This window comes from Mastigoproctus giganteus, chromosome 9 (genome assembly GCF_048544385.1).
Source record: "Mastigoproctus giganteus isolate SK-2022 chromosome 9, ASM4854438v1, whole genome shotgun sequence".
Lineage (NCBI taxonomy): Eukaryota > Metazoa > Arthropoda > Arachnida > Uropygi > Thelyphonidae > Mastigoproctus > Mastigoproctus giganteus.
This window is the reverse complement of record NC_143583.1, coordinates 28471469-28492523: the sequence shown is the minus strand read 5'-3', so window position 1 is coordinate 28492523 and position 21055 is coordinate 28471469. Positions and strand designations below refer to the sequence as shown.

The 21055-nt window shown below is 36.2% G+C and overlaps 1 protein-coding gene across 1 annotated transcript in view; it reads left to right on the top strand.

Annotated features, from left to right (window-relative positions):
• Positions 1–1896: 1896 nt before the first annotated feature.
• The window catches only part of LOC150080123 (cilia- and flagella-associated protein 91-like), a 61728-nt gene continuing 42569 nt past the window's right edge, over positions 1897–21055 (top strand). Inside the window, exons 1-5 of the mRNA XM_090380621.1 lie at positions 1897–2007; positions 4857–5025; positions 8285–8453; positions 12334–12516; positions 16436–16570. Of these exons, the coding sequence (XP_090236747.1) occupies positions 4921–5025; positions 8285–8453; positions 12334–12516; positions 16436–16570 (592 nt within the window). The 5' untranslated portion in view covers positions 1897–2007; positions 4857–4920. The remainder of the gene's footprint in view (positions 2008–4856; positions 5026–8284; positions 8454–12333; positions 12517–16435; positions 16571–21055) is intronic.

Here is a 21055-nt window from a genome sequence, read left to right as displayed (position 1 = left end):
GACCTAGAGAAATTAAACAGATGGGCTGAAAAATGGCACATGAAATTTAACATTAATAAATGCAAGTTATTCCATTTGGTGATGCCGCACTCAAGATAATGAAAAAGACCTAGGATGGTATTAGGTGGACACGCCTAGGTTTTTTTCATTCTTCATTACCTTGAGAGTACACTTCAGACTGTACTAGGAGTACTTGTACAGTCCAAAGTGAAGCTCTCTGAACAGTTCAGTAGGATGCTAGAATGCATGGGGGTTCTGTTAATGATGTACAAGAATTTTACCAGCAGGGACAGGGAGGATGGTTATCCCATTGTATTGAGTATTGTGTACAGGTCTTGAAGTCATTTTAGGAAGGATGTGGATCTGTTGAGATGGGTGCAAAGGAAAGCATTGAGATTAATCTTGAGCACAAAAGGATACTTTTGCCATGCAAGACTTCAGTTCTGAAAATGACAGCATCTAGGAACTAAGCACTTACATTGAAGTTTAACATTGACAAATGCAAGTATGGTAGTGGAAAATGAAAAGGACCTGGGAGTAACTATGTAGTTTGATACAAAGTTCTCTGAGCAGTGCAGACAGACTGCCAGGACAGCTCATGGGATCTGTCCCATGATATACAGGAACTTTGCTAGTAGGGATAAGGAGGTGATTATCTCATTGTATAAGGAAATGGTTAGGCCACATCTTGAGTACTGCATACTGGTTTAGAGGCCTCATTTTTGGAAGGATGTAGAGCTGCTGGAATGGGTACAGAGGACAGTGAGATTAGTGAGGGGTAGAACAAAGGGTTGCTGTTACCAAGAAAGGCTTCAGTTCTGCAAATTGCAGCATCTGGAGACTAGGCACCTGCGAGGTGATCTGATTGAGGTGTTTAAGGCTTTGAATGGCTTGAGCAAACTTGGCGCTGATGGGATTCTTCCTCCTGCTCAGACTATGCATGTGAGGGGGCATAAATTCAAATTGAGGAAGGATGATTGCAGAATAGATGTGTTGAGGTTTGCCTTCAGGCAATGGATGGTTTATTGTTGGAACAAACTTCCATCCACTGTTGTGTAAGTGGATAGTTTGAATAAATTCAAGGAAGAACTAGACAAACTATTGGATGGGATGAATAGGCAAAATCGAATTTTTTTTTTTTTTTTTTTTTTTTGCTGATGCTCTACAAGTTTGCTTTCTTGTTTTGTTTGCCACTATTAATAGTAATACTAATACAAAGAGACATAAGGGGCTTTAAATGGATTGTGTGAACCAAGTGCTGATGATATCCTTACTCTTTATATCACTCTTTACTTACTTACTCTTTATATCTTTACTCTTTCTCATAGGCAGACATAAATCTAAATTGAAAAAGCATAGTTACATGAAAACTGTGCAGAAATTTTCTTTCAGCTAGAGAGTAATGTTGGAACCAAATTCCATCTGTGGTTGTGGAAGTGGACGGTTTGGATAAATTTTAGGGAGGATTAGCAAAATTGTTAGAGGGGATGGATAGATGATGTGGGTATGGTTTTATTTTTTTAGCTGATATATAAGTTTGTTTCCTTACTTTATTTGCAACTAATGCTAATATCAAACAGATGCAATTTGAATGACTTCCTCATATAGGGAAAAGACAAGTAAGCTTTTTTTTATATGTACTTTCTCCTGATTTCAGTACAAGTAATTATGATGTATATATTATTCTTTCTAGATAATTAAAATCTCTAATTATATATGTTGTGTACTTCTTATTTTATTATTATTTTTTTTAATTTTTCAGGCCAGTTCACTCTGAGCATTCTCCACGTGATAGATTTGAAACATCTAGTAAATATCCAAGCTTTTGGTTTCCTAAGGATATCCTAGAGGATATAGATACAGATACAGTCAAAGTTTGCAATCGATCTACACAAACAGATTACAGAGAAAGTGAAACACAGACTGATCCATGGAACCCCCCTTATAAAATTGCACATAAATCATCAACAAATCCAGAAGTGTTAACACTTTCGGGACTCTGTTTTGGTAGGAAAATAAGCTTGAAAGCATAAAATTTTAAAATTATTCTCTTTATAACTAACATTTCTTTTTATTACATGGAGTTCTGTCAATGCAAATTTGATAGAACCCACAACAGAAAGTTGATATACATTTTATTACAAATGCATATCAACTCTTATAAAAAACATCTTTTTAGAAATATATTAATAATTTTTTATTGAATTGCCTCCATATATTTTGTGTATGTGTGTGAAATATTTCTAAAATATCTTGTAGGTTTGTCTGCATGTATGCAAATGTACACACTATTTCAAATAAAAGGCACTAGGGTCATCGCTGTTATTTTTATGTTCAGGCCATTTTTGTCATATTTACACCAAAATTTTTGATGTTGAAATTAGACAGGCAATGCAATTTAGATTTATGATTTATTTAAATTTTTCCTAATCAACTGTTTTTTTCTCAGTTTAGTCTAAAACGTTCATTAAAATACTTCTGAAATGAACATAAATCAATTTTATTAGAGGGGATAAAAATAATAACATAAGGATGTACACGCGGTTCACTCTTCAGTGCACGTGTGTTATGTCCTCTCTCTCTCTCTCTCTCTCTCTCTCTCTCTTTTCTCTCCCCCTCCATCATGTTACAACCATTGTCTCCTTAATATATTTCTTTCTTCAAATGAAATTATTTTATTTCAGAAGTTCAATAATTATGTTTTTAGATTAAGCTGAGAATGAAGAACAACTTTCTAATTGAGAAAAGCAGTTGATAGGCAACATTTAATCCAAATGATAATATTCAGTCCAATTTTAACATCAGATTCAAAAATTTCAGCTGAACTATGATGATAAATAGCCTGATCTTGATCATACACACACACACACACACACACACACACACACACACATACAGAGTTGATTATTAAAAAAAAACTTGCGTCAAATATTTAAAAAAAATGTCATGTTATAGAATTTTGCAATTAATCACCTAATTTTTATTTATTATTTTTTGTTTATGGCAATTCCGAACACAAAAATTATTGGAACTTATAGTATGCTAGTAGTGTGTATGAGTTGAGAAGATGGAGATACATTTGGACCTCTATATAACGAAATTGATTGTTCCCTTGAAAAAATTCGTTAAACAGAAATTTCGTCATAAATTTATGAAAAAATACTGTAAATTCAGAAATATAGTAAAAGATGGGAAATAACTCAGAAATACATGAGAATGAATAAATTTTCTAATATTTTAAAACAATTAATTTATTAATACATATATATTAAGAAATGACTACTTACATGATGTGCACACTATATTAGTACACTTTTAAGAATTATGTTGTAAAATATTTGGTTATTTTTTGTTGTACATCGAATTTTACTGTATATTGTTCATAAAAATGTTCGCATTTGTTTAAACACTCAAATATATTTTCTGTTACATTTTTCTTTCCAATGAAGGCCTCAAAGTAGAGTTTCAAATGCTGCCAATGTTTCTAGTTTGGAAGGTTTAATATTGCCCTCATTTTCATCCAACTCAAATCGTCAATATTGTTGCTAGTTCTTTAAATACGCTCCAAAGTGTTGAAGTCACTCAGATATTCAGCTACTATAACATCATTATCAACTCCAAAAAATTTGTCAAGAACAATTTCTCCACTGATTAAACCTCACTTGGAACTCTTCCCAATATTGCTCAATATCTTGTAGTAGTTATTCCTTCTCATTGCTTTTAATTAGCAAAACCTGCTTTTGTGAAACAATTCTTAATCATTGTATCCATCAAGGGTGATGGATACAATTTCACTTGTATCCAAGATTTTTTGTTGTAGTTGGTAGTCCAAATCTAATGACTTTACTCCTTTGAAACATCAGGGTTCTTTACTTTTGCCTATTACCAAAAGCTTCAGTTTTTCATTACCAGCCATATTTGCACCACTAAGACTGTTGGTTGGTGCAAATTGATTGGTTGGTGCACCAACCAATCAATGACTCACTGGATAAAAGAAAACTTTCTACAATATAGTCTAAACTTCTTCCCCTGTAATTTGAATTTATGACTCCTAGTTCTGGAATTCATTATTACAGTGAAAATTCCACCTTCATTTTTTAGTAAATCCTCTTAGAGACTTATAAATCTCAATCAGGTCATCTCTGAAGTCCAAGCTCTATAGCCCACATGATTGAGATCTTTCCTTATAAAGTTGCCCTTTTTCATTCTCACCATGTGAATTGCCTATCTTTGGACCTTTTTCAAGAAGCTAAGTTAGAAGCTACACATTAGAGAGAGTGCATTAGCATTATCTGTAATGTGCTTTAATAAAATAAATGTGCTTTAGCTTCATTTATTAATCCTACTGGATATTTTCTCACTGTTATTTCCCGCCACAACTTTTTACTATGCATTACTTGAAAATCCCAGGTATCGATTTTATAGTCTATTTTAATAACTATCTACTTTTTCATAAGGCTTTCAGTTTTTATTTTTTGGCTTCTTACAATGCAAGCATTTAGTATTAGTCTCTTTTTTTCTATTAACTCTCTCACAGTCAGGGTCTTTACTAAAAGGATGGGCTTATAATGAAGGAAAACACAAAACATATTTAGTGCACACATACACATAGCAATTGCAATGTGACAATAGTACTAGGAGTGGAAAAACCTGAAAATTCTGTATTCTTTAATTTTAGTCAGCAACCAAAATACTAAATTTCAGGAGTTTACAACTAACTATTGTAAGATATTCAATCCTGAAGTGTCCAAGCTTCTTCATAATCATCCTGTATACATTTATATCTAAAATGCCTTCAGAATGAATTTTCTAACACATAATTTCTGTTTTTTTAAATCATTAACATATAATTTCAGGAAATGGTTTACCTGCTGGAATTTCTGAAATAGAAATGATACTGAGAGCACGAGCAAGGAAGGCATGGAAGAGACTCTTCCTCCATTAGATGGAGATGGAGCTCAGTGGAGAAAACGTCAAGACATGATAGCAGAAAAGGAGAAAGAAGAATGGGACTTTAAGAGTAAGGTAAGATCTTGCATTGCTTTTTTTATATTTTTTCTTTTTATTATTAATTTAAAGCAAAGCAAGATCTTACCTGATAGTTTTGGAACATCTAGAGAATATCCATCCTTTTGATGGATAAAACAGAAATAATCCTGAAGTATGCTACGCAGTGTACTTGACTGTTGAAGAATATCTAGGTATCTTCCATGTGTCTATGAAAGATAAACTGGTGATAGAGAAACTGATGCTCAGGAAATTTTCCCAAAGAGAGAGAGAGAGATTATGAATGCTGAAGCGATATTGCTTTACTCCATCAGAACACAGCATAATCTTTCTGTAGTGGTTGATGAAGTGTGTGCTTTGCTACCATACAGTGTTCAATTTCATAAATTCCAATGTTCAAGTTCCAGTGTTACTGGTTCTGCTGTATTTATAAATGTGTGTTTCTGATGTTCTTGTATTACTAGAGTAGGAAAAATCAGATCAGCAGTAAAGCTTCTGTGCATATTTGATTTCTCCTGGGAAGGTTTAATGCCCAATTTTGATTCTGTAATCACACCAGTTCCACTCTATAGAAACCTATATAAACACTGAGTTAGTTTTTGCATTAGCAGTACCCCCCCCCCCTTATGTAGTAATGGATTGGTCTGAGATGTTGGTGAAGGCTCAAGGTCAAGAACTCTTTATATAATATTGTAGTTCACACATGTAATGATCAGCTTTTGTGTGTCTGCAAGGAGAGAATGGGTCACTATCCAAGATCTTTCTGACTTTAAACATGGAATGATTATGGGGACAAGACATACAGGTGCCAGTATCTCTACAACAATCAATATGATAAAGTGTCGTGTTCTGTGGTGTTACAGGTCTACCAGTCTATTGGCTCAACAGCAGCCAAACAACCAGCCAAAAGTCACACGTGGGACAGCCGCCCATGGTGAACGTCATGTGTCTCATCTCATAACAGAGTAGCAGTGCAGCACAATGGCCTGACTAACCACCCACTACCAATATCCACATGAACAATGTGCTGGACATTAGCTCATATAGGCTATGGCAGTCAACAGCTGTCATGGGTACCCATGCTCACTGCAAGAAACAAGAAACTGTCAACACTGGCCCACCGATGTAAAAATCTGTTACCTGGTCTGATGAATCCCATTTCCAACTCTCTCATGCCTATGGGGGGCATATCTGCATTTGGAGAAAGCAACATGAGGCTATTGCACCTGGATGCACTGTTGGTGTTCAGCCAGTTGGAGGCAGTGGTGTTATGGTTTGGACAGGGGCATGCATTCTTAGGGTATGTTGTGCCTGGGTGCCAATCACAATTTGGCACTCCCCTTTAAAATTTTCTTCATATGTGCATGTAAGTTTCAGGTTTCCAAGTGCCCTTTCAATGTTGGTGTTTTTTTAGTCTCTTTCCTTATAAAGTCCCGGGTGCAGTGCACCCCCTTGCATCCTCAGGATGGCCTGCCCCTGGGGTTTGGAAATTGTTTCATGGTATGTCCTGGTTTCAGGAACTTAATGAATTCTCCATCCTTCCATGGCCACCAAACTTATTGATCTTAACCCAGCTTAGCATGTTTTGGACACTGAAAAAGGGCATTTGATGCTATAATCCATCCACCTGACAATGTGCCAGCATTAATAGACACATTGTGCAATGCATGGGTAGCACTACTACAGGTCACCTAGCAACACTTTTTTGAGTCTATACCAGGATATGTACTGGAAAAAAGGTGTCTCCATGCGATATTAGGTAGGTGTTGCTAATGCAAAATCAACTCAGTGTATATATATATATATGTATTGAGTTTCTTATAAACTTTATATGTATATATAAATGAAATTATATTACTGATGTTTGGGGCATTACTTGAATAATAATTGCAAGAAGAAAAATCAACCGAGTTTTCTGCATATATTCTATTAGACCCTAGAAGATTTTAGGCCCAGTCATGCTTGGTATCTTATATGCACAAGTGGACAAACTGGTGGTTACCTTTGTAAAGCCACAGTTGTTGTCTTTACAAGATTGTAATCAATGTGCCAACTGTCCTCAATAATGATATTACTTCTGAAATGGATAATGACTAACTGATAGAATAATAAAAATATTCAGACAGATTATTAAACATTAATAATTTTCATATGTTTATAAATAAAATTTAGAGATTCCTGGTTAATTTCATAAATAGAATGAAATAAAAAAAAATTTGATTTAAAAATTTGTTAATTGCTGTTTTTAGTGTAATTTAGCCATAAAAATGGTCACTCAACAAATCAGGCTAATTTCAGTTGAGCAGAGGAGGTGCATTATATTATAAATCATCATATTAGCCATCTGGTGAATGCTAACACATTTGTTCATGCTCATGTTTCTTGTAATTTTAATTGTTTAACCCTTGTTGAAAATTGAAAGATTGAAAATCCTCCCTCTGCCACCAGGTTGGACTTGGATAACACTTGAAGAAGTCACTGCATTCTCCATAGGTAAATGAAGAAATTTCTATTTATAATTGCATCCTTCATATAGTGTTTTTTTTTTTTTTTTTTTTTGTTATTGAAAGGTTTTAGGTTTGAAGCCCATATGAATTATTTTTGGTTTTTCACCTGCACAATACAACACACTCACACACTCTCTCTCTCTCTCTCTCTCTCTCTCTCTTACTGCCATAATACAATGGTGCATTATGGTCTAAGCTGCTGATGTGCCAATTAGATCCAACAACAACATAAATTACATTCCAACTATGAGATACTGGTATGTGAAGCTTTGGTCATTGATGAGATTAGATTTCTATGATTAGACAAACTAATCATAGAAAACATAAATTACAGTTTGCTTGTTTGATCTGCAGAAAAGCAAAACAGTCATAGAAAATGCACAGATTACAGACCCAATACACCTGCCTCGTGGCCTTAGTTGCCTTGGTATAAAATACCAACCAACACCTGAAGGTCCTTTTAACTTCATATCATAAATGCTATTGGGTTAGAGTATTTGGATTTGACAGTAACTTCCCCCAGAGATGGAAATAACCAGAATGGTAACCTGAATGCAAAACTTCCTTAAATGGCACCAGGACTAAGGTGTCCTGGTGCTCTAAATGGCACCCTGATATATTTGCACACCCAGTGATCACCCAATAGATTTGATGATGTGAGTTTGATGCCATGATGCATTATCCTAAATGTAAGAGAACAGGATTGTGTTAATTATTTATTTGCTATATATTGTTTAGAGATTGCTGTTATTTATGATTATGCTTCACAGAAAATTCATGAAGTACAAGAACAACACATGAGACTTCTAGAGGCTGCTTTGATAGACACTACAAGTAAACGTGAGCAAAAAAACAGAGATCACCTGGAATGGTTATGGAATCAGAAAAAAGTATATACAGCAGAACAACTGCAAAAGCTCGACACAAAATTCTCTAAAGGTAAGCTCAAATTTTCTGAATTACTCACAGTTTCATTATAATTTTATCATTATCTGTTTTTCCTCTCCACCAAAATGATAAGTTATTTTAATTTTTATCTATTCTCTGTAGTTGTTGTATGTATATACTCTTAGGGAGGGATCACTACCATACATAAAGGGTGCTGCTCTTCGTGGACTAATGTTATTAGTGGAGTCCCACAGGGTTCGGTGTTGGGTCCACTGTTGTTTTGTATATTTATCAATGATATTGATGAAGGTATATCAGGCTTAATGTCGAAGTTTGCAGATGATACAAAAGTTGGCAGGGTTGTTAATGACAGTAATGGCATTGTGCTACTGCAACAGGATCTAGATAATTTGGGCAGATGGGCTAAGAAGTGGCAACTGAAGTTTAACCTTGACAAATGCAAAGTACTGCATATGGGTAGAAGTAACCCCAGAGAAATGTACCAACTGTGTGGTAGAAAATGAAAAAGACCTGGGAGTAATTGTACAGTCAGATATGAAGTTTTCTGAGCAATGCAGACAGGCTGCCAGAGAAGATCATGGGGTTTTGTCAATGATATATAGGAATTTTGCTAGCAGGGAGAAGGAAGTGATTGTCCCTCTGTATAAGGCAATGGTCAGGCCACACCTTGAGTACTGCGTACAGGTCTGGAGGCCTCATTTTAGGAAGGATGTAGATTTGCTTGAGCGTGTACACAGAAGGGCAACAAGATTGGTGAGGGGAATGAAGGGATCCTCTTACCAAGAGAGGCTTAAGTTCTGCAAATTGCAGTGGCTGGAGACTAGGCACCTGCGCAGTGATCTGATTGAGGTGTATAAGGCCTTGAATGGGTTGAGCACGCTGAATTCTGATGGGATCCCTCCACTTGTTCAGATTACGAACCTAAGTGGGCATAAATTGAAATTAAAAAAGGACAGATGTAGAATAGAATTGATGGAAGTTTGTTCCAGCAATTAACCACCCACTGGCTAAAAGCCAGTGGGTGGTTAATTGCTGGTTAATTGCTGGTGGTTAATTGCTGGAACAAACTTCCATCTGTCGTTGTGGAAGTTGACAGGTTAAATTAATTTAAGGAGGAACTGGACAGGCATTTGGAGGGAATGGCGTGATTTTTTTTTTTTTTTTTTTGGCTGATGCTGCATAAGCTCATACACTTGCTTTCTTGCATCACTTTCTTGCATCACTCATTAGTATTGCAAGCAGTGATGTCTATGTACATTTTAAACTTTAGTACTTGCATTTCTGGGGTTACTTTTGGATTACCAAGGGATCTGATATTATTTCAAGTCTCTCGTTTTAATTCCTTTGAGGGCGTGAACGATGTTCTCAGCCTTCTTATAAGCCCATTGGAGGTTTGAATGTGCATTTAATCTCCTCACATTCTTTATATTGAACATATACAAAGACAGCCCTCCCCCTTGGCTGCATCAGATCCCTCTACAGCAGTAGTCTCCAATCTTTTGTCCATGCAAGCATATTTGAGAGTTTATGAGAGATTAGCAGGTAACAACCACCGAATTTGAGACAAAAAAAAAGTCAACAATTAGTAAAGAGAAGAACTCCAACTATAATAAACCATGAAGTGCAACAGAAAACAGCAACATCACAATAAGTTAGTGCAGTCCACATTCCATGCACAGTCATGCCATGTTCTCACAAGCTTAATAGTAAGTAATGACTAGTAAGCAGTATCCTTCACTAGCTACGTTGTGCACGTTACATGATAGTAGTATCAAACATCCTTCATTATTATGGCTTTTTCCGCTGGGCACTCAAAGAGAGAGAGAGAGAGAGAGAGAGAGAGAGAGAGAGAGAGAGAGAGAGAGAGAGAGAGATCAAAGCAAATAAGAGATTAGTAGTGCACTGTGGAGAACTCGTTTGTAAGAGAACTGCTATTAGCAGTTCTCTCCAGGGCCATAGCATTTCTGCTACTTTCCCCATGACAAATCCCAATGAGCTGTCCTGGAAGTCTGTCTTCCAGGATAGCTCATGGGGATTTGTCAGTGTTATACAGGAATTTTGCTAGTAGAGATAAGGAGGTGATTAATTCAGTGTATAAAGCATGGCCGGGCCACATCTTGAGTACTACATTCAGCTGTGGAAGCCTACATTTTAGGAATGATGTAGAACTGTTGAAAAAGGCACAGAGAAGAAGAAGAACAACAACAACAAGATTAGTGACTAATCAAGTGCACCAAAGGATACTCTTACCATGAAAGTTTCAGCTCCGCAAATTGCTGCATTTGGAAACTAAATGCCTGCAAAAATACCAGATTGAAGTGTTTAAGGATTTAATTGGCTTCAGTAACTAAATGCTGGTGGAATCCTTACTCTTCCTTAGATAACACACATGACAGAAGATAAATTGAAAAGGATGGTTGCAGATAGATATCTGTAATTTTGTTTTCAGCCAGAAAGTGATTGATTGTTGGATCAAACTTCCATTTGGTGTTGTGGAAATGCATAAAGGAAGAACTAAACAAATTACTTGAGGGGATTGGACAAATGAAGTATATAGTTTTTTTTTTTTTTGGCTGATTCCATGTAAGTTTGCTTGCTTCCTTGCATTATTTGCCCCTATTAATACTAATAGTAATACTAAGGAACTGTCAAAATTAGAAGCTTAAATGGCAAAGAAATGAAATTAAGAGATGAACTAGATTGGTATGGTATCATAATAGAAGGTGTCACAGAAGATGAATATAGGGTAGCTACAGGTAAACACTAATTATATAGGCGCCTCTGTAGCCAGGTGGGAAGGAGCAGCAGTGCGTAGCACATGCTTCTTGATTAGACTGGGGTTCGAGCCCGTCACCACCAAATACGGAGTATGCAAAAAGGTCAGGGAATGACCACCGCATATTCCCGGAGCAATATGGCTTTAGTTGCTAATGCTCCTAAACACCAAATAACAACAACCAATTATATATTACTTTATTCAGGAGATAAGATGTAATGTGAGAGAGGGTAGTAGTAGCTTTTATAGCCAGCTTGAATTATATCTATAAGATATTTTAGGAATATGTGGTGAGAAAAGTAAACTTAGTGGTAATGATAAAAAGCTACTGGTTTGTGCAAGCCAGGAATTCTCAGTATCAAAGACTATTTCATCATAAAAATAACCAGAAGTTTACATGAATGTAGCATAATATAAACATTTAAAGCATAATTGATTATATCATTATGGAAAAGTATTTTAAACAATTAATATACTTTTGGCATACCTTCTACAATGCTATATTATATGGAGGGTTTCACATTGGAACTGATCGTCTTGTATTGAAAAAAATTAAGAGTGCTAAAAAAATTCTTAAAATGGGCAAAAATCAAAAAGCTCCTGTATTTTTCAGCAGCTTTTAAATATAGAAACCTTTTTGCTCACAAGTTAAGCAAATTGCTGATACTGTTACGTGAATAGCAAAAATTTAAGAGAAATTTAGTGTAAACTATAAAAGAGGTATATAAGGAGGTCCATAAAGAGGAAATTCAGATTGTGATGGTGGGCTCAAGAGGTTAAAGACACAGAGAAAAGAAAGTAACTATGCAAAATTGTTGATGAAGAGTTCACTTTGGAATTGACATTAACATTTGCTTGTTGTTGGATGGCATGGACAATGCCAATTCCTAATAAACACAGTGCCAGTCATCAAAACCTGCATATAATATACCTTTCAAAGATCATATAGTGTATTTTTAAATTTAAATACAGCAATAAATACTTAAATATCAAAATGAAAATATAACAAGTTTTCATTGTATTTTTTCTTAGATTTACAATTTATGCTGTTCAAATAAACCAAATTTGTATTATTTCTATATCATTTTGGAATGACTTACAATGAAGATCTCAATTATCCTTTTAAATCTTTAGATATTCAATTTGTTGAAAGAAAGCATCAGTCATTTATGTCAAGAAAACATGTGTTAAGTTTTAAAAAACCTGAGGAGCTTGATGCCATTAGTAAAACTTCTTCGCTAGTTGATTTTCCCAACAGTTATGAAGCAAAAAGGATTAAACATTTACAGGGAAGCAAATACCTAACAACTAATGAAGGTTAGTAATTATATTATAAATGTAAAATTGAACAGATGTTAAATATCTGATTAAATTGTTATTTTAATATAAGTAATGGTAAATAAGTTGTTAATGCTATTTTTAAAAATCTTATGGAAAAGTTTTAATCAAACTATTAAATTTTTGAAAATGTGCCTTTTATGTGAATCTATGGTAAAACATTCATACACTAGGAGATTACCAACAGGCAATTTTTTGTGAAATCTAACTTTGGATGATTATTATATATTTTTTATTATTATTATACACCGATGAGCCAAAACATTATGACCACCTATCTAATATGATGTTTGCAGCCAAAACAGCTTGTACCTGTCGAGGCATGGACACTACAAGATTTCTAAATGTGTCTTGTGGTATCTAGTACCAACACGTAACTAGCAGATCCTTTAACTCCTGTATGGTCCATTGAGACACCACTGATCGGAGTTGCTGTTCTAACACAAACCACAAATGATTGATGGGATTGATGTCTAGGGAATTTGGAACCCAGGACAATATCTAGAAGCCTTCCTCATGTTCCGTGAACCAGTCTCGCACAATCCGGGCGGTGTGGAATGGTGCATTATCCTGCTAAAAGATGGCACCGCCAGAGGAGAAGACTGTTGCACCGAAAGGGTGTACCTAGTCAGCAGTGATGTTTAGGTAGGTGGTAGGCATCAAGAGTGCCCAGCACATGGATGACTGGACCCAGGGTATCCCAGCAGAACATCGCCCAAAGCATGACACTACCACCGCCAGCTTGTTTTCGTCTCACGGTGCATCCAGGCGGTATCACTTCCCCAGGTAAACGACGTACATATACCTGGCCTTCCACATGGTGCAACAGGAAACGTGATTCATAGGACCAGACGACCTTCTTCTAATCACTCAAGGTCCAGTTTCGATGTTCTCGTGCCCATTGTAGGCACTTTCGTCGGTGAACTGTGGTTAGCATGGGGACTCAGAGCGGCCTGCAGCTACGCAGTCCCATTTTCAGCAGGGTTCGATGTACTGTGTTGTGACACATTACTCCCGTCACCAGCATTCCAATTACCGGCGAGTTGTGCCACAGTCACCCTTCTGTTGCCACGTACCATCTGGCAGAGCTTTCGCTCACCTCAAGCATCAATGAGCCATGGTCGTCCAACGCCTCGCCGGTGGTTCATGGGTTTCCCCTCCTCGGAACACTTTCGTGGGTACTAACCACATCTGACTGTAAGCACCCCACCAGCCGTGCCATTTCGAATATGCTCTGACCCAGTCATCTGGCCATTACAATTTGGCCTTTGTCAAACTCACTTAAGTCAGCTACCTTTCCCATCCGAAGAACAAAAGTACCACTGATTAATGGAGCTCAGTATCAGGTGTTTTTAATACCGTGTCCCGACTCGTGCACGCGCTGTAGTTCACCTGCAGTTGCTTTGATTTGCATAATGACTCGCTGGTCATAATGTTTTGGCTCATCGGGGTATATAGATGCATACTTGTATATAACGTATGCATATGTTATATATAGGGGTCTGCAAACTTTTGATATTTGAAGGGGTCATGAACTTTTTTTGATTTTTGAAAGGGTCCGTAGATCTCAGTAGTTTGGGAGCCACTGGCTTATTTATATAGCGAAAATTTCAACTTCAAAGGTATTGGAATGAATTACAAAAAAAACAAAAAACAAAAAGATCTGTTATTGGGTTTACATTACGATATTTTCACGATACCCCTCCATTTATTCCTATGGGATGTAAAATACATTCCCACGATTTTTTTACGTTTCCAGCAGCTGGCAAAAACTTAAAGTAAAGTCAAATTTACATAAGTTGAGTATTACGTAATCTGGGGAGTGCCTGTATTAATTTAATTGGATTAAATATTGAAACTCTAAAATTTCACTAGAAAAAAGGCATCAAAGCATCAGGAAGCATATCATAAAAGTTTTTGAGAAAACCTAAGTGGGCAAATAAAACTTAAATAAAGAAATAGAAATAAAATACATAAAAGGATGTTAAATACTGAAAATAAGTAACAGCATTAAGACATAAGGCACTTTCAAAGTTATGTACCTCTTTATCAACTTGAACAAATATAGCATGACATACGGCAACTTAAATAATAAGATTATTCATGTATCATGTTGTTATCACCTATTTTAATTACAAATCCAGTGCAGACAATGAATAATAAAGAAGGAAAAGGAGAAAGTAGGGAAGAAAGAAATCAAAAAAAGAGGGTGGGAGAAAACTGGAGACAGGAAAGAGGGACAAAAGAGAGCGTAGGGGAAGAAAAGAAAAAAAAAAGGAAAGGGAAGGAAAGGAAGGAAGTAAAAGAAAGAATTGGTGATTGTGCATATTTGCTAATATATAGGAAATGCAATTGCGCTCCCATATCCGTTGATTCAGTTACCCACAGTTAACCATGAAAAAAAAAACAAAAAACTTAACACGTACTACCCACGTGTCTAATACGATGCTTCCCTTTATTTTATATGTTGTCGCATATGGTTTGGTCACCAACATTATAATGGTTCTTTAGAGATTTAACGGATGCACCATTTTCAAACATTTGAATAATTTCAAGTTTTTGTTTAATTTGAAAGCACAGCTCTTGCGTTTGCCCATCATTTTCGCGATTTCTAAACAAAAAATAAAAAAATAGTTACTATAAAAGAAATAAAAAAATTCTGACATAAATAACGAAACAGAATTTGTCCTTTTCCGGTGCAACAGAACACAACAATCGACGTGACACACTAAATGAAACTAAACATTTGGTCTCTCTTTTTTTTGTTGTTTTGAGTGGTACGTGTGAAGACAGCGGGGGTTGCAAGATAATAGGTACACTAATCTCCCAATGATGACTTATAACGCCAGTTCTTGTCACTTATTTACAACTTGCAAAATATCTGTTTATACCTATTCTAGTTATTGCTTGAATTTTATGATTTCTGATATTGATTTTTTTTTTTTTTTTTTTTTTTTTTTTAAATTTGGAGTTTTGAAGGACACTTCAAAACTCCAAATTTAAAAATTGAAGGTTAATCCAATCCCGGTAAATCGAGAGTCTGCTGTATTTTATTATTACCATATTTAATGTTTGTAATGTCTTACTGTGTGTTTAATTTATCAATTAAACTTTATTATACGTATGTATGTACAAGAAAATCGCGTTATATATGGGTCAGCAGGTGTTCGCTTATATCCGCAGTTTTGGCCATCCACAGTAGGTCTTGGAACGTATCTGAGCATACTGGTATACAGTAAGACCCCCGTGGATACAGGGATCTTACTGTATACCAGTATGCTCAGACTAAGAGTTATTGACTCCATAATAGGATACATGTGAGTTCCTCTTTGTAATATTGGGACCCACCAAGTCCCAGTTTTATTTTTATGTAACTTTCTCTTTTGCTTTTGGAAAAAGAGAAAGTTACATAAAAATAAAAATGCCAGGACACTATACCGGGACCCCAAGCTCCATAAGCTTGGGGTCCTGGTATAGTGGCATCACCTGCACTATAGGATGATATACTGTTGGGCTTGTCACACAGATAGAGAGTGCTTCTATCCATGAGCAGTAAGAAGTTAAGTTATTCATATTGGTGTGATGATTAAGATTATGCTACTCTTACCAATAATGCTTAGCTATAGCAGAGCAATCAAAATTGGCCCTGCTGATTGACCCTCATGCTCAAGACATGATTTTTAAGCTTTTCTCCAGTCTCACCAGTATAACACACTCCACAATCTGGTACTTAACACAGTATACAGAGATACTTTTTCTGGAAATTTTCACACTATATACAAAATTCTGACAGTGACGTATGTGATGCTTTTTTTTTATATCCTAAACAGAAAAAAGTTATAGAATATTAAAGTAAATTATTTTGTATGATTTACACTTGTAATGTTTATTTAAATAGGGCTTTCAGATCTGGAAGAGTGGCTAATGCAGAATGCCAATATGTCAATGGCTCCAGAAATATTTTTACCAAAAAGACCTCCTAGACTTTCTCGCTATGAACAACTCTTGAAAAGAACTCATTTGGACATAATGGGTATATAGAAAAAAAATCCTAATTATTTTTTAAAGAAGTCAGTTTTATTTATAAGCAAGGAGTGAAAGATGAAAATAATTATTTGTCCAGATCTAACATTATTTTTAAAATTGCTCTCTTTCAGTCTTTTAATTTGATGATTTTCTTTGAACTCATTGAAAATCAATTAATGACAATTTTAATTTATTATAATTAAAATCAATAATAAATTAAAAATAAATCAATAATTAATAAATATTAAATTTTTAAAATTTTAATATATCAACACCAATTTATCTTTATATTACAAAAATAATAGCTTACTAAAATTTGCTAGATGAGGCTCTCACTAGCCTTATTGCTAACAAGTAATATAATATTAAATATGGAAAAAAATATATTCTTAAAAAAAGAAAAAAAAACCCTAAGGTAATGCCAAAGTTGCTATATTTTAAACCAATCAAATCAATATTTACTTAATGGACTTAGTAAAAATTCCCACCAGCCCTGGCTATATTTGTAACACACATAGCACAAGGTGTCATTTCACTTTATAAAAAAATCTTTTGTAGTATAATACAGAGAAAGGAAATATTTTGGTTGTTTTACTTTAAAGCGGATTTTAAATTGGAATAACTATGTCAGGAAAATAAAAATTTATTTGAAACATAAATATAATTATAATTATTTGAAAATAATTTTACTTAACTGTAAAATAGAAACAAAACACATTTTAAAACTGAATAACATTTATTGTTTGCACCTTTGTTCCAATGAAATGCATCATGCAGTGTCAGGTTGAGCTTACTAGCAGTCTCAATTTCATATTTTAATTATAATAACATTGCCAATGATGAGAGCCTCTTGTCTGTTATTCTGGACCAAAGATAGAATTTAATTAGTTTCAGTTTTGAGAAACTTCTTTCAGCACCAGTAACCATTACTGATAAGGCCAGTAAAATACTCAGCACCACCTTGCATGTTCAAGATGTCACTCATATTTTTTGCTTTTAATACTATTGCACATAAAAGACTGCTGTACAAATTGGAGCAATGTGGCATTAAGGGCAAGTTACTAGTATGGTAAAGGGATAGTTGAGTGGAAGAAGACAGAGTGGTTTAATGTTATTAGTAGAGTCTCCGGGTTTGGTGTTGGGCAAATTGTTGTTTTCTATGAGGGGCAATCATTGAGTTCATGGACTGGTGCAAGATTTTATGTTTACTGCAAAAACTTTCCATAACTGCTGTTACAGGCGCTCTCCCTGATCACTACTAAGCAGGCTGTGTGTGTGCATGGCAGCACTTGTTGAGCTAGTGTTGTGTGAAGAGTTTTTTCTAGCTGTGTGTCACTCACAATCGTTTTGAAGAAAGTATCATGATGGACCTACAGATTGAACAGTGATTCATTATTGTGCGTTGATTCATTAAATGCATTGGAAATTGTGAAAGAAATGAATGAAGCGTATGGAAATGAGTATCTTGGTAGGGCGGCCATCTCCTGTGTGACCAAACTTTCCAGTGTGAAGTAGCTTCTCCATGAAGACAATGCCACAGGGCCCCATATGGCTGCTCATATTGTGCAAGCAGTGATCATTGCCATAGGTGCCAAGGTTCTGCCACATCCTCCTTATTCACTGGATTTAACCACGTGTGAGTTCTCCTTATTTCCATGGCTGAAGAAAGCTCCAAAAGGCAAGTGTTTCGTGTCCGACACAATGATGCTCGCAGAGCCACAATGGAAGCACTTCGCAGGCTTTTGAAAAATGGCTTGCAAGAAGCATTTAATGCCGTCGGTAGGACGGTGGCAAAGTGTGTAAAAGTTCAAGGGAGAGTATTTCGAGAATTCCACGGATGATTTCAGATGATGACAATTAAGATCTTGCACCAGTTTGCAAATTAAACAATCACTCCTCATATATTTATCAATGATATTGATGAAAATGTATTATGCTTAATGTCCAAGTTTGCAGATGGCACCAAGATTGGCAGGGTTCTTAATGACAGTATGCTACTTCAATAGGATCTAGAAAAGTTAGGTAGATGGGCTGAGAAGTGGCAACTGAAGTTTAACATTGACAAATGCAAAGTACTGTATATGGGTTGCATAACCCCAGAGTAATATACCAACTGTGTGGTACTATATTCAGAGTAGTGGAGAATGGAAAAGACCTGGGGATAATTGGGCAAGATATTAAGATATTAATATCTTGCCCAATTGATATTAAGATATTAATTGGGCAAGATATTAAGTTCTCTGAGCAGTGCAGACAGACTTCCAGGACACCTCATAGGGTTTTGTAAGTGATATACAGGAATTTTGCTAGCAGGGATAAGGAGGTGATTATCCCTTTGTATAAGGCATTGGTCAGGCTACACCTTGAGTACTGCATATTTGGTCTGGAGCCTCATTTTAGGAACAAGTAAGTGAGGCAATCTGATTGAGGTGTATAAGGCCTTGAATGGATTGAGCAGGCTTAATGCTGATGGGATTCTTCCTCTTGCTCAGATTACAAACCTGAGGGGGCATAGATTCAAACTGAGGAAAGACAGTTGTAGAATAGATGTTAGCATTAGCAGAGGTATTTGATGCAAGAAAGCAAGCTTATGCAGCATCAGACAAAAAAAAAATAAAGTAAAATAAATAAATAAAAAATAACCACTTCCACTTCACCCCTCTGTTCGTTCGAAATACCTGTCCAGCTGAGCCTTAAACTTATTTAGGCTATCAACTTCCACGACAAGGGATGGAAGTCTGTTCCACCTACCAACCACCCGCTGGCTAAAGGCAAATTTCTGCACATCTATCCTATAGCTGTCTTTCCTCAATTTGAATTTATGCCCTCTCAGGTGATTATTCTGAGCAAGAGGAAGAATCCCATCAGCATTGAGCATGCTCAAACTATTCAAGGCTTTGTACACCTCTATCAGATCACCTCGCTGGTGCCTAGTCTCTAGACACTGTAATTCGCAAAACTTAAGCCTTTCTTCGTAAGAGCACCCCTTTGTTCCATTCACTAATCTTGTTGCCCTTCTCTGTACTCGTTCCAGCAGCTCTACATCCTTCTTGAAATGAGGCCTCCAGGCCTGTATACAGTACTCTAGGTGTGGCCTGACCATTGCCTTATACAAGGGAATAATCACCTCCTTATCCCTGCTAGAAAAATTCCTATATATCATTGACAATACACCATGAGCTACTCTTGCAGCCCGTCTGCAAGAGTAGCTCAGAGAGCTTCATATCTGCCTGCCTGTATGTAAAGCCTAGTAGCTTCCAAGATAAGTTCTTTGAATGCTTCCCATTTTTAATTTGCTGTTGGTAACATCATCAGTTGATCCCACTGTATAGAATTTAAATACTGTCTCAGTCCATCGTAGTCGCCTTTACGAAAGCAATACCCCTTCCCCTTACCCTTAATGGTAGTTACCTCTTTGAGTAACTCCCACTTCAGAACACTGTGATCACTGCCACCTAGTGGTTCATTTATCTGCAGATTCTTAATGCATGAAGAATCACTACTGATAATCAAATCAAGAGTATTACTCCCTCTAGTTGCCTCCTGAACATGCTGATGTAGAAAACAATCATCCAGTAAATCCACAAAAGCCTTGCTAGTGTGTGAGTGACCAGCCCACAAATTCCAGTCAATATCTGGGAAATTAAAATCCCCCATTATAAGACTCTCTGATTTACTGGCCCACTCTATTTCTCTGTACAGTTTCTTATTATACTCATCAGAGTCATTAGGCCTATAACACACTTTTACTCTCAATTTTGATCTCCCAATGCTTATGTCACACCAAACTGACTCGACACTGCGCTGTCCAGCAATGTCGACTGGCTTCACTTCCTTGGATTTTATGTGTTTCTTAACTAATAGCATAACCCCTCCTCCCTTCCTATCCTGTCTATCCTTTCTGTAGACATTATACTCCCCAAATTCCAGTTCTGCATTCCTTATATCTGTGTGACACCACGTCTCTGAAATCCCAACAATATCTGCCTTTGATGTTTTGAGCAATACCTCAAATTCATAAAATATATTTACTAAACTCCTGGCATTGGTGTACACGCAAGTGTACATGCACCTGCTCTTCCTCTTATCCACCCTAACACAACCCATGTGTTTACTTGTACCCCCATGATTCCCAGCAGTCTCTGAAATATCCTGCATCTTATTTTCCAGGCTGCTGCTCATTCCAATAGAAGAGTGCAAGAATCACTTTCTCCTCTGCCAGTGGCTACTGTTAATCTATTAGTCCTTGTATTCCTCCAATCTAGCAGTTTTCCGACCCACCTAACACTGCCTCGATAGCATCAGCAAACATTCTTGCACCCTTTCTATTTAAGTGTATCCCATCCCTGTAGAAGCAGTCTCTCCTGTTAACAAGTACAGACCAGGCTGAAAAAAATTCTACCCCTTGAGCCCTGCACAATCTTTCCAGGGCCGAATTGATCGACAGGGCTCTCATCATATAATCCCTCCTATCGTGTCTGGGCAGAATTGC